General features: G+C 44.3%; 1 protein-coding gene across 2 annotated transcripts in view; it reads right to left on the bottom strand.

Annotated features, from left to right (window-relative positions):
- Positions 1 to 6,103: 6,103 nt before the first annotated feature.
- CUNH8orf48 (chromosome unknown C8orf48 homolog) overlaps positions 6,104 to 13,090 on the bottom strand; it is a 70,101-nt gene continuing 63,114 nt past the window's right edge. For both annotated transcript variants that reach the window (XM_073547573.1, XM_073547574.1), the window contains exons 4-6: positions 9,367 to 9,587; positions 9,068 to 9,220; positions 6,104 to 7,308 (exon numbers count right to left, since the gene is read on the bottom strand). In XM_073547573.1, coding sequence (XP_073403674.1) covers positions 7,204 to 7,308; positions 9,068 to 9,220; positions 9,367 to 9,587 — 479 coding nt within the window. In that variant the 3' untranslated portion in view covers positions 6,104 to 7,203. The remainder of the gene's footprint in view (positions 7,309 to 9,067; positions 9,221 to 9,366; positions 9,588 to 13,090) is intronic.

The following is a 13,090-nucleotide window of genomic DNA, read 5'->3' as shown; positions in this document are numbered from 1 at the left end:
GTCAATGGCCCACATTTGTGGGAGTATTTTGCAGTATGGTATCACTTAGAAAATCTTCATTCTAAAAAGAAACTAAAGGTTTTCGGTCAAATTTTTTGAGTTGTACTCATTTATGCTGAGCACTGTATATCTGATGCCAACTGCGGCAGCACCCAATGTATGTGGAGTGAGAACCCATGACAGAAACAAAATGAACATATACCCTGCTGTAAGTAAAAGCAAATAACTTAGTTACTTACCGATAACGGTGTTTCTCGGAACCCATGACAGCACCACGGAGAGGGGATCTGCCCTTCAGGGACAGGAACCTACAGATAAAAAGGGTGGCACCTCTCCTCCACCCCCAGTTGGTTACAGAGCATCAGAGGGTCTCCAGGTTAGTTAAACAACAAAATTATATACATAACATTATAATGTTGCTTATTATCAAGGAGCCTCGTGCCTAAACGAAAACACTCTACGAACAGTAAAAACGTGCTCACCGCAAACGTAAAGGGGGGGAATAAGCTGGTGCTGTCATGGGTTCCGAGAAACACAGTTATCGGTAAGTAACCAAATTATTCTCTCACCCATGACAGCACCACGGAGAGAATTTCAGAGACAGGTAGCTCAGGGAGTGACCACAGCCTGAAGGACCCTTCTCCCAAAGGTCAGGTCAGACATAGAGGCTAGATCTAATCGATAGTGTCTGAAGAAGGTTAAGGGTGATGACCAGGTGGCCGCCTTACATATCTGTTCTATCGATACCTTGGATCTCTCAGCCCATGAGGTCGCCATTGCTCTTGTGGAATGGGCTCTTAACCCTTCCGGGATGGTATTCCCGCTGGATGAATAGGCCAGGGCAATCGCATCCCTTATCCACCTTGCCAGGGTACTCTTAGATGCTTTGAGTCCCTTCTGAGGTCACTGGAAAAACACAAAGAGTGAGCCTTCCTTCCTACATCCTTTGGTGGCCTCTAAGTACTGAACTAGGCACCTCTTCACATCTAGGGTGTGAAATCTCTCCTCTCCCCTATTCCTAGGATTTGGGCAGAAGGAAGGAAGGACTACCTATTGGGACCTATGAAAATGTAATGCCACTTTAGGTGGATATGCCGGGTCAGGTTTTAAGATGACTCTATCGTCTAGAATTTTTGTAAATGGTGGCACTGCTGATAGAGCTTGAATATCGCTCTCTCTGCGAGCCGATGTTAGCTCCATCAGAAGCACAGACAGTTTTTAATGACAAGATTTTTAGGGGTGCTGACTGAATAGGTTCAAACGGGGAACCTGTTAGTACAAGATTCAGGTCGCTCCAGCTAACTATTGGCCTAGACCTGGTTGCGGCCTTAATAAATCATGCTACCCAAGGATTGCCTGCCACATCATGGTTATAAAGGGCACCTAAAGCCGCTACTTGTACTTTCAATGTATTAACCACCAGCCCCTGTTCTAGGCCTCTCTGTAGAAATTCAAGAATTTTATCAATCTGGACCCCATCCTGGACTCTTACCCCAGAGGTGGACAGAAATTTTTTCCAAGTTCTCCCATAGGCTCTTGTCGTAACTGGTTTCCTACTCTTTTTCAGTGTAGTGATTAGATTCTCCAAAAACCCCTTGTCCCTCATCAGTGCCCTTTCAAATTCCATGCTGTTAAATGGAGGCTCACTGCCCGAGGGTGTAACACCGGTCCCTGAGACAATAGGTCTGGGAGATTTGGTAGGATCCAAGGGTCGGTTATCGAGAGCAATCAAGTTCTTTTTGGCCAAAAAGGGGCTATTAATATCATTCTCGCTCTGTCCTCTCTGACTTTCCTTATGACTGCTGGAATGAGAATGATCGGGGGAAAGGCATATGTCATGCTCTGTGTCCATGGGAGCATAAAGGCATCCAGGGCCCGAGAATTCCCATTTTTTGTTTTTGAAGTCGGCAAACAGATCTAGGTTTGTGGTTCCCCACATTTCTACAATCTGCTGAAAAATGGACTGTTTTAGGACCCATTCTCCCTGTCGCAATTGGTGCGGTTCAGAAAGTCTGCTCTCTGGCTCTCTGTCCCTCGGATGTGCAATGCAGGGAGAGATAGTAGGTTTGCCTCTGCCAGACTGAGGATTTTGGAGGGCGTGTTCATTAGGGCTCGGGACCTGGTTCCCCCCTGATGATTTATATAGGCTACCGTCACTTGATTGTCTGAAAATATTCGAACATGATGGCCTCACAGCACGGGTAGGAAGTGTGCTAAGGCATAACCTACTGCCAAGAGTTCCTTTTGGATTGAGGAGGCTTCTAATTCCTGACCTCCCCATCCCCCCTGAGCCACCTTACTGTCCATGTGAGCTCCCCAACCCGTGGGACTGGCGTCCATGGTAATTATGTGTGTTATTTTTATTACTCAGGGGATCCCTTTGGATAGGTTGTCTTTGTTTCCCCACCAGGCTAGGGAATAAATAGTTTTGGAATTTGGGATATGCGACCCTCTAGGTGACATCCTAATGCTAAATGGTTGGCTAATACATCCCATTGGAGATCCCTCGTATGTAGCTGTGCCCATTGGACCGCCAGCAGACAGGCGGAGAGAGACCCCAGTAGTGACATTGCTTTTCTTAGTGTCATGGAGGGGTTCTGTATTGCTCTTGCCACCATTTGAGTGATTTTCTCTTTTTTGCGGTCCAGGAGGCGACACTCTTGGTTGTTGAGTTCAGCGTTAGTCCTAGGAACTCCTGCACTTTGCTGGGCTCCAATCTTGATTTTGTTTCAGGTATAGAAGCCAGCCGAGGTTCTGTAGAGTGTCCATCACCCTGTCCCTCTGTTCCTTGCATTTTTGGGCCGAGTCGCTTGCTATTAGGAAGTCGTCCAGAAATGGGATTATTAATATGTCCTGCTCCCTTAGGTGGGCCATCATTTCTGCTACTAGTTTTGTGAATAACCGTGGGGCTATAGATATTCCGAAAGGCAAGGTCCTGTATTGGAATTCTCTTATCTCGCCATCTATAGAGACAGCTAGTCTGAGGTATTTCCAGGAGTCTTTGTGAATGGGGACGTGATAGTACATGTCGCTGAGGTCTAATACCGTCATGAAGCAGTTCGGGAACAAGATTTTGGTGGTGGACTTGATTGACTCGATTTGAATCTCTGATTTTTGACATAACCGTTTAGTTTCTTTAGATTTATGATTGTTCGGAAGGTGCCGTCCGGTTTGGTCACCAGAAAAAGAGGGGAGTAGAACCCTCTGCCCGTGTCCTGCTGGGGAACCTTCTGGAGGACTTCTCTTTTTCTTTTTTTTTTTTTTTTTACTAAAACTTAGGACCTCGCTTTCGAGAGCTTTTTGCTCTTGCGTAGAGTGGAGTCACCACGTATTTTTGAGGTGGGAGAGAAAGTCAATCCTTAGGCCCGGCTCGATCAGACGACTTAATATCCAAGGGTTGTTTGAGATTTTCCTCCAGGCAGGAAGGAAAAGGGTTAATCTCCCCCCCACCCTCGGCAAACTGTCACTTAGAGGGCTACTTGTCTCGGGACGCGTTACCGAACAGGAACCCTCTATCTCTCCTTCTCTCATCCCATTTGTGTTCCCTCGGTGGCCTCCTCTGAAAGAACTTTTTGTTACGAAAAGACCTCTTAAACGCTGTAGGCCCCAGGTTTGGAAACCCCTTCTTCTTAACCCCTACCTTTTGGAGGATGTCATCTAGCATCTCACCGAATAGGAACTTTCCTTCACAGGGGATTGAGCACAGCTTCATTTTAGTTTGTAAATCCCCTAGCCAACATTTGAGCCATAATGTTCTTCGGGCTGCGTTCGACAGGGCTGCCGCTTGGGAAGATAACCTTACTGAGTCGGCCGATGAGTCCGCTAAGAAGGCCGCGGCTCCCCTTATTACCAGAATAGATTCCAGAATTTTCTCCCTGGGCGTACCTTCCCTCAGCTGTTTCTCTAGTTGATCCACCAATACCATAAGGGCTCTGGAGGTACATGTTGCCGCTATGGCTGGCATAAGATTTCCCCCAGCTGATTCCCAAGCGCCCTTGAGGAAGGTATCGGCCTTATTCTCTAAGGGGTCTTTAAGTGTACCCATGTCCTCAAAGGGGAGTGCAAACTTTTTTGAGGCCTTGGCGACAGCTACATCGAGTTTAGGGCCTTGTCCCAAGATGTGGACGCCTCTTCGTTGAAGGGATATTTCCTCTTAAGGGAAGGGACCGTGGAGTTTTTCCTGTCCGGCTTCTCCCATTCTTTTTTGATCAGGCCCTTTATGTTCTCGTTTAGCGGGAACACTCTGCGTTTCTTTTGGCCCAGTCCCCCAAACATTATGTCCTGGACTGACCTATCAGGGCAAGGGTCTGACACCCCCATGGTAGACCTTACTGCTTTTACTAGTGTGTCTACCTCTAGGGGAAAGCAACGACGGCCTCTTGTTTCCTCGTCTGAGGAGCAGGTGTCCGAGGTATGTGAGGTAATTTCCCCTGATGTCGTGGCATTTGACTGGGAACCCACTACAGCGTCCTTCTTTTTAACTTTTTCCCTCTGTTTCAGGGATGTAAGGGCACTCTGAACCTCTGATCTGATTACAGCTCTTATGTCAGAGGCCAAATCCGGGGTCTCCTCACAAAGCACCTCCTGTATGCGTGATTCGCAGAGCTTCTTATCCCATGAGACTGGTAAGGCTCTGCTACAAGTGGGGCATTCCCTGTTCTTTCTTTTCCCCTTCTTCTTTCCCTAATAGGGGAAAAGAAGCCTATTACAATGGTGAACATTCTCGAAGATCACTCACCAGATATGCACGGTTACAGGTACCGGTTCAGGAGGTGGAATCAAGTCCTGCATAGACTGATCCAAGGATGGTAACTTGCTCCTGGCAGCCGACCGGCTGCGTGGAGTGGCTGCTGGAACGGCCGTCACGCCTGTCCCGCTCCTTCTGCCGAAGATGGTGGTGTTGCTGCTGCTGCTTGGGCTGCTGCTCCTACTGCTCCTCTTGCTGGTCTCTGTCCCCCATGATGCACAGGACGCTTCCAGCCAGGAGTAACTTCAGCGCTTATTTGAATGTCCCGACATGTGACGTCACATCCTCTCCCATGCTGCACCACTCTCTTCAGGGGAGCACGCACTGCGCATGCACCGACCCAGAATTTGTCCTCCATTTCCGGGGCAGCGGCCATGTTGGTACACCTGTACTTGGCGCTGCTCGCGCATGTCTCCTGGGTGCCAGCCCCTGCCTCCTTTCCGGAGAGGCGGCTCCGTCGTCTCCCCCTCGCTCACCCCACAGACCACCTTGGCCCTGGCGGTGGCGGCTTCGGGCACCGCACCCGCCGTGACAGGGGGCTCCCCGCTGTCAGTGCCCGGACGAGTCGGCCCTGGACCTCTACTTTCTTCTTCCCAGTATGTACATCTGTAGGTCACCCGTCAGGGACAGGAACCCAACTGGGGGCGGAGGAGAGGTGCCGCCCTTTTTTTTTTTTTTTTTTATCAAAAATTGTGTAACCTACAGATAAAAAGTGTAAAAGTGATCCCACCGTCAAGGTGTACCCTGGTTCAGGATGGACCTAACCTCTAATATTAAAACCTCACCATGCGTCATAGTGACATCCTGTGTGAATAAGGGCTGAGCAGGTCCCTTACAGCAGGGTATTTGTTCATTTTGTTTCTGTCTTGGGTTTTGTCTGTTTGATGGCCAGTGTGAACATGCTTCTATTTTACATGTATACCAACTTGTACTCCAGATCATTTATTAGAGGTTAGGACCATCTCAAACTTGGGTACACCTTGACGTTGGTGGGATGGCTTTTTGTTCATTAAAAACAGTGATTACAAAGTATTCAATGTTATTTATATGTGTTAATTTTGTTTCTGTCTTGGGTTTTACGTGTTTGATGCCCAGTGTGAACATGCTATTTTGTATGCATACCAATTTATACTCCAGTTGATTTTTTGGGGTTTAGTATAGAGAGTGAAGCAAGATAACACATTATCTGAGCACTGCCTATGAGCTGGGTGGCACACGTGCTGGCTTCAGATACCATTCCAGCCTTAGGAACATCATTCCAGTCAATGTGGGCAAAGTTAGGGTACAGGTAAAATGACTTTTTCCAAGCGGCTCTACCACCATTGTTTCTAATAGGCAAGTTGCAGACTTCAAGAGTAGATATAACATCTTTATTTTATATAATGCACTTACTGATCATACAGAGAGGGACGTCTTTAAAAATTAGAAAATAAATTACAGTGTAAGAGTATAAGTCAGTGGTGGTTTCAGGACACAAGAGGTAGTAATAGATTCACTTTATCCCCTCTTCCCAACGTATGACATATTGGTGTGTCCTATGTCGGGTCCCGATGTATGGAGTGGGCTCATTAGCTGAATCCGTAGCATACTCAGCAGAAGCTGGCTGTGTTATACCGCCAAACTTCTTCTGATTGCCGCTGTCAATCACTGACATTGTTTCCAAATGCAATATTGCTTGATTCACGGGGGCTTCTATTAGGACTCCATAGCTATGCGATCGCAAGGTGCTAATGGGTTGTCAAGGTAGCACTGCTGCCATCTTAATCCTCCTGGGACGACTAGGCTTAAAAATGCTGGAGAAAAAACAATCAAGACTAAAAATGCTGTAGAAAAAGCAAATCAAATCATCTTATACACCCCAACATGTGGTCAATAAGAACGTCAGGTCACAATGCAAAAAAAAAAAAAAAAAAAAAAAAGACTTCACACAAGTCTATTGATGGAAGAAAAAAAAAAAAAGGGAGTTACGAGTCTCAGAAAATGGCAATACAATTATCTGGAAGAAGGGGAGGAAAAAACGAAAGAGTAAAAATGAAAATGATCTGCTGCGATAAAGGGGTTATTCTTCTGCACATTCAGCCCAGGAGTCCAGAGTCCCATATTCCTCCTCACACATATAAGAAACTATCTATATGGAGCAGTGACTAAGCAAGTGTGCTGCTGCTTCATCCAAGCTCCGTGCATTGAAGTCTCCTGTCTCCATAGCTGCACAGCTACCGAACTTCAAAGATGGAAATAAAATCAAGCATTGATCAGTAAACTGTGTACGGGTGAGACAGCGACAGATGTGGAAATAGAGGGCACACGGTGCTAGATCTCACTTGTGTTTCAGAATCAGCTTTGTACAAAATGTTTAGAAGCTTTGTGCTGTCATTTCTTCAAAGTTTACATTCACATTTTAACTTTCTAAAAGATATAACATCATGAAAAAGAATCTGTTCCACAGAAACATAAGGTTATGTCTTGGTGACACTGGTGGACAGTCTCTGCCAAATAGCAGCGTGGTCCTCGGAGGGTTTGGGCAGAGTTTGGAGGAGCTCTCCAATAAATGTAACTGAATCCTTAAAAAAAAAAAAAGCCATTATTAGTATAAAGTGGAAATAGAAAAATCACAGCAACAGTAATGGCATCCACAGCAGATTTTCCCATACACGTGTCTGTCCTTACTGCACAATGATGGTACAGAATATCGAAGTTCCTAGCAGGCCTGACAAGCTCACATGCCAAACTAAAATTGCATACTGTCATGTGTAAAAACACTCCTGGGTAACTCCTAAAATGATTATTAAAGGGAATCTGTCACCAGGTTTTTGCAACCTAATCTGAGAGCAGTATAATGTAGAGACAGAAAGACTCTGATTCCTGCAATATGTCACTTACTGGGCTGCTTGCTGTAGTTTTGATATAATCACTGTTTTATCAGCAGGAGATCATCACTAGATGACTAGTAAACCTGCTGCCAGGTAGTCCTCCATATTCATATACGCTGTATAACCGTGCCCACACCACTGATTGGCGGCTTTCTGCCTATGCAAAGTGAACACAGAAAGCTGCCAATGAATGGTGTGGGCGCGGTTATACAGAGCTCAAAATTCAGAGAACTGTCTGCAGTAAAGAAACCTTTGATTATATGAAAGATATAGCAATCAGTCCAGTAAGTCATACACCACTGGATATTTTCCCCTACACCATGCTGCTCTCAGATGGGGTATCAAAAACTTGGTGAGTTTCCCTTTAAGAATACTTATTTGTTGTTTATGACTGCCCTTTTAACTTGGCAGGACGCAGGATCGCCGCGTCTGACAGGTAAGTAGCGATCCCCGTCCCCAGCGATGTCGCTGGTGAGATCTGCCTGAGTGGCAGCTCACTAGCGACCACCCAGCGATGCACCAGCGATCCTGACCGCGTCATATCACTAGTCGGGATCGCTGGTGCATCGCTAGGTGTAACGGTACCCTTAGAGAGGTTGTTTCCTGCTTGACAGGGTGTGGTGTGTGCCTGATGATTGAAAGTTGCAGCCTGCTGGAGAGCTGAGCCGCTTGCCCAAACTGTGTACGCTCAGTTGTTGACAGGAGAGTGCAGGGCCACTGAAGTTGGCAGGATCCTTGCAAGCATGCACCCTTTATCTAGGAAACTGACCTCAGTTTATACACTGCAGAGCTGGTCAGCAATCTGCACAAGGAGCTGTAAAATATAGAATTAAAAATCCTTCAGATAATCTTAGCAATGTGCCCCTACTGTGTAATGTCTGTGTCTGACCTGCAGGGACACGGTCTGATCATATCACAGCTCCTGGGCAGGGGAGGACGTAAAAGAGTACAGACAGTACAGCATGGGATTGCAAATAATTTAAAAACAGGCAGGGAAATGCTTTACCTCACAAAAAGAATCATCTGTGATCCCATGCTGTCCTATCTGTACACTCTTTTCCTTCCTCCCCTGCTCAGGAGCTGTAGTATGATCAGACATGTTCCTGTACCGTCAGACACAGCCATTACACAGTACACAGCAGGGACACATTTATAAGATTATCTCAGCCCAGGGGCATTTTATTTGAACACATTCAATTGTGGAAATTATTTTTATTCTACGATCTATTGATTGAAATCAACTCTAAAATAAACTTTGTTCGTGGGAAAACCTCTTTAACTCCTTAAGATCTATTTTCTACTTTCAAATGTCATCGTCGTCTGCCCAATTATAATGACATATGTAAGAGAAAGAGGTCATGCTGAGTGACTGACCTTCCAGCTAAATGACTTGTAAGGAGGCGGAGGTGAAAAACTTGCATTAATGCAGCCATTAAAGATCTAACTATACCTTGCTACACTTGTCTTCCTCCAATTTCTTATGGAGCAACTCAGCTTCTAGTTTTGTCTTTTTCAATCTAATAAACTGACATTTAGCCAGTTCAGCCTGTTTCTTGCAGCAGTCGGGGCAGGTGGCAGGATCATGCATCTCAGTCCTAATTACCTGAAAAATAAAATGTGATTATCATCATTATTAGTAATAATCTTTATTGATAGAAATTAGTGCCTAGATAAGAGACAATACATTAAGGAATAATCATGCGCCTACTAGAAATGCCAGTCATTATTTCCCAAGATGTGAACATTTACCTGGTTTATAGTTTCTGTCATACGCTGAAATTCAAGTCTGTTCATGATTTCATGGGGAACAGGACAGGACTGATGGATGCTTATTGCTTGGCGAGGATGGGTGAGTAGTTGGTCTTTTTTAGGTCTGTGATTTTTTGGTGGTTGGCGCAAATGTTTTATTTTCAAAGTGCAAAAAGACTGCAATGCTTGAGTCCGATTGCCTGGAGATTCTTTGTGAGCAGCTGTAAAATGGGACCGCAGAATGATGAGAACAGGTAATCACTGCATGTAGGAATCAGGACAAAAATATCATTAGAGGATTCAGTTCACTACTATTTTCAAGATTCCTGCTTGCTGTCAATGAATTAAATCTATTCTTGATTACATTCAAAGGATTAAAACCAGTCCGATTAATGCAAGTGTACAGCACATTAAAGGGATGCGGTCAGTCCCCTAAACCGATTACACAGGACGATGTGGCACCGAAAACAATCATTTTTTTTTTTTTGCAATGCAAAAAAAGGTCGTTTCACCCGATGAATGAGCATTTTGCTTGGTCATCGTGTGATCAGCAGCCTGTTTATAAGGAAAGATTATCGTGAAACAAGTGTTCCGAACAGTCGTTCACAAATGTCAATATAAATACAGCTTAAGTCCTGGACAACCAATAATTTAGCTCACAAATCTCTCCAAAAAATACAATTCAAAGTTTGTGAACTCACCCCAATACAATGATTTATCGAAGGCTAGTTGCCCAGGACGTCTTTTTCCATCTGGAATCCACCAGAAAAAGCGTCACGAAAGAGCCTCATAAAACAAACATAGTCAAAAATGCTGTGCACATGTTCTGTCTTATGCCACTTCTGTCATGTTTGGAAATCCTGAAGAGCTTAAAAAAAATTGACAAGCTCCTCTATTGTATGGCTTTCTGACAGAATCTGCCCACTCTCAATACTTCACAGTGGAGAGTGAGACCTGCCGGCAGGGGAACGACCGCCACCATTTTCCTGAAGTGAATTTCAATGGGATTTCAATGATATTCAATACCTAGGTTGTGGGTTTATTGTTAACATGAAAGCTAAAATTAGTGTGACCTATATTGCAATCTTACCAAGTCTAAAACGAATTCTCAAAAATAAAAAAAAAGTACATGGTTTACAAATTATTCAAGTGAACCTCAAGTGTACCATAGCAACATATGCAGTGTAAAGCAGAACGGTTACTTCTAAATAAAGGGCATGGAAATGTAAGTAAACACTACAATACATAGTACATCACTCACTAAAATATGTTCTTGAAAATATAAACTGGTATTCGTGCTGAAGCAATAATAAATTTCAAAATTGTCCAATGTCACAATAAATGTATAGTCTAGACCAGACGTGGGCAAACTACAGGACAGCCAATTGACTAAAAACAGTGGTGTACTGCACCAGGTGCCAGCCGCCTTCCTGACTGACATTTTGATTTCACCAGGATCTCCAACTTTTCGGGGCAGGGGATAACTTCTTGATTGTTGGGGGTTTGACTGTTGGGACCCCATGTCTCGATAATTGAACCAAATGGAGGTCGATCATGTGCTCTGCCTCTCTATCCATTCTTATGGGAGTGCAAACACCAGAAGAACGCTACACTTGCCTATGTTCGGCGGTCCAATTAAGAATGAATGGAGCGGCAGTGCGTATAATCCATAACTTCTTTAGAACCCCGGGTCTTGAGATCAGTGAGGATCCTAGGAGTCAGACCTCCAACTATCACAAAGTTATTCCCTATTCCATGGTTAGGAGATAACATACAAACCTTAGATACCTCTTCAGATGTCTCTCTACACTATGTAACAAGGTCATTTTACAACAGGGCTGTGGAGTCTGTAAGCTAAAGCTCTGACTCCTCAATTTCTGACTCCATGATTCCAACTTCACAGCACTGATCACTAGTGAGCATGTACATAAAGTGCAGCACAGATTCATCTCAACTAAAAGCCCAGATCCTTAGATCAGGAACAGAACAGACATTTATAGAACATTTCATAAATTTTCCCAAATTATTATGAAAAAATTTACAACACATCCAGCACTGAACTACTGTACCCATTTACCGACTCCAACTCCGCAGACCTGCTTTACAATGTATTCTATTTCATACCCAGTCCTCGGAGGAGGTCCTAGGGACTGCTACCAGCTTGTGTTATAAATACTTTCCTAGCAAGAGTATAGACTTTCAGTATATGTACATGCCCTATTGTGTGCTTGCTTGAATCAGCATCAAGATGTATTAAAAAAATCATAGGCTAATGCAAATTGTATTACAAGAGAAGAGTGTTCTGCTTATTAAGCCTTAATGTGCTAGAGCTATAGACCCCCATTAACACAATACTTTAAATAAAAGGTTTTATCTTATTAAATTGACTATTAACACCTTTAACGCACCTTGCTTCATGCTAGTCTAAGAATAAAAACACTTTAATTATTCTGTTGAACGTATTAAACAGGATCATACTTCGTTGACACAAAAACAATTAAGAGGTAATCAAAGCTGCATCTAGTGCGTAAAACAGTAAGACAAAGCCCCGGGGACAATGGTGAAAGCATCAGGACTGCCTAAAATAAACATGTTATTGCACTTGGAAATTGAAGATTACCATAGTAATTGATTTAGCTCCACTTTAACTCTGTTTAAAAAATTAAATAAAACACTTAAGACAAAAGCCATGATGTAGTATGAAAGAAGCACTAGGTAATACTGGTGTTCCCTAAAGTAAGGAGAAGAAAGCATTCTATGCTGTCATTGGCCAGTATGAATAGTTATTTATAATTTGCAAATATAAAATTAAAGTGCGCTATTAACAAAATAATCCAACTTGTATCTTTTCAGTGGGACAATTTAAGCCCCCGTTACACACTGCGATATCGCTAGCAATATCGCTGTAAAGTCACCGATTTTGTGACGTTACAGCGATATTGCTAGCGATATCGCTGCATGTGATACTTACCTCCGACCGGCTCCCCCGCTGGTTATCGCTGATCGCGCGAGAAGCTGCTGGACCATTCCTCGTCGTCTGCTTCCTGCGGCGCTTCCTGCTGTGACGACGAGCGACGCGTGGAGCCGGGCGAGAGGACGCAGGATCGCCGCGTCTGACAGGTAAGTAGCGATCCCCGTCCCCAGCGATGTCGCTAGTGAGATCTGCCTGAGTGGCAGCTCACTAGCGACCACCTAGCGATGCACCAGCGATCCTGACCGCGTCATATCACTGGTCGGGATCGCTGGTGAGTCGCTAGGTGTAACGGTACCCTTAGTGATTTTCCACAAAGCAAACAGTATTATTTTATTTCCCCACACACATTTCAATCTTTGAGAATCAATTCTCAACAGGTATGTAAAACCATATTAAAGGTAACATGTCGGCACATCTTTACATACAGAATTAAAGGCTGAATAAGCGCTTGCCAACAGAAAATACATTTTTTTTGTAGAGGTCCGATGTGACAGTCAAGAAAACTAGTGTATAAGCCGTATATAAATCAGACAGGTAGTGCACTGGAACTGCTTCTTCCAAGAACACAGACATGGTCCAAGTGCACACAGGCCTCGTTCACACGTACCGTTTTTTTCCGCGTTTCCGCAGCGGTATTTTTCGCGTGTCTTTGCCGCGAAAAATAAGCATTCCATGCATTCCTATGGGATTCCGCAATGCTGTGCTAATGCTGCGGTCTTTACCACGGCGGAATCGCTTTGCGGTAAAAAA

Source organism: Dendrobates tinctorius, unplaced genomic scaffold, assembly GCF_039654945.1.
Source record: "Dendrobates tinctorius isolate UK_male_01 unplaced genomic scaffold, ASM3965494v1 ptg000154l, whole genome shotgun sequence".
In the NCBI taxonomy this organism is placed as follows: domain Eukaryota; kingdom Metazoa; phylum Chordata; class Amphibia; order Anura; family Dendrobatidae; genus Dendrobates; species Dendrobates tinctorius.
Note: the sequence above shows the minus strand (reverse complement) of the source record. Positions and strands in the feature narration are given on the sequence as shown.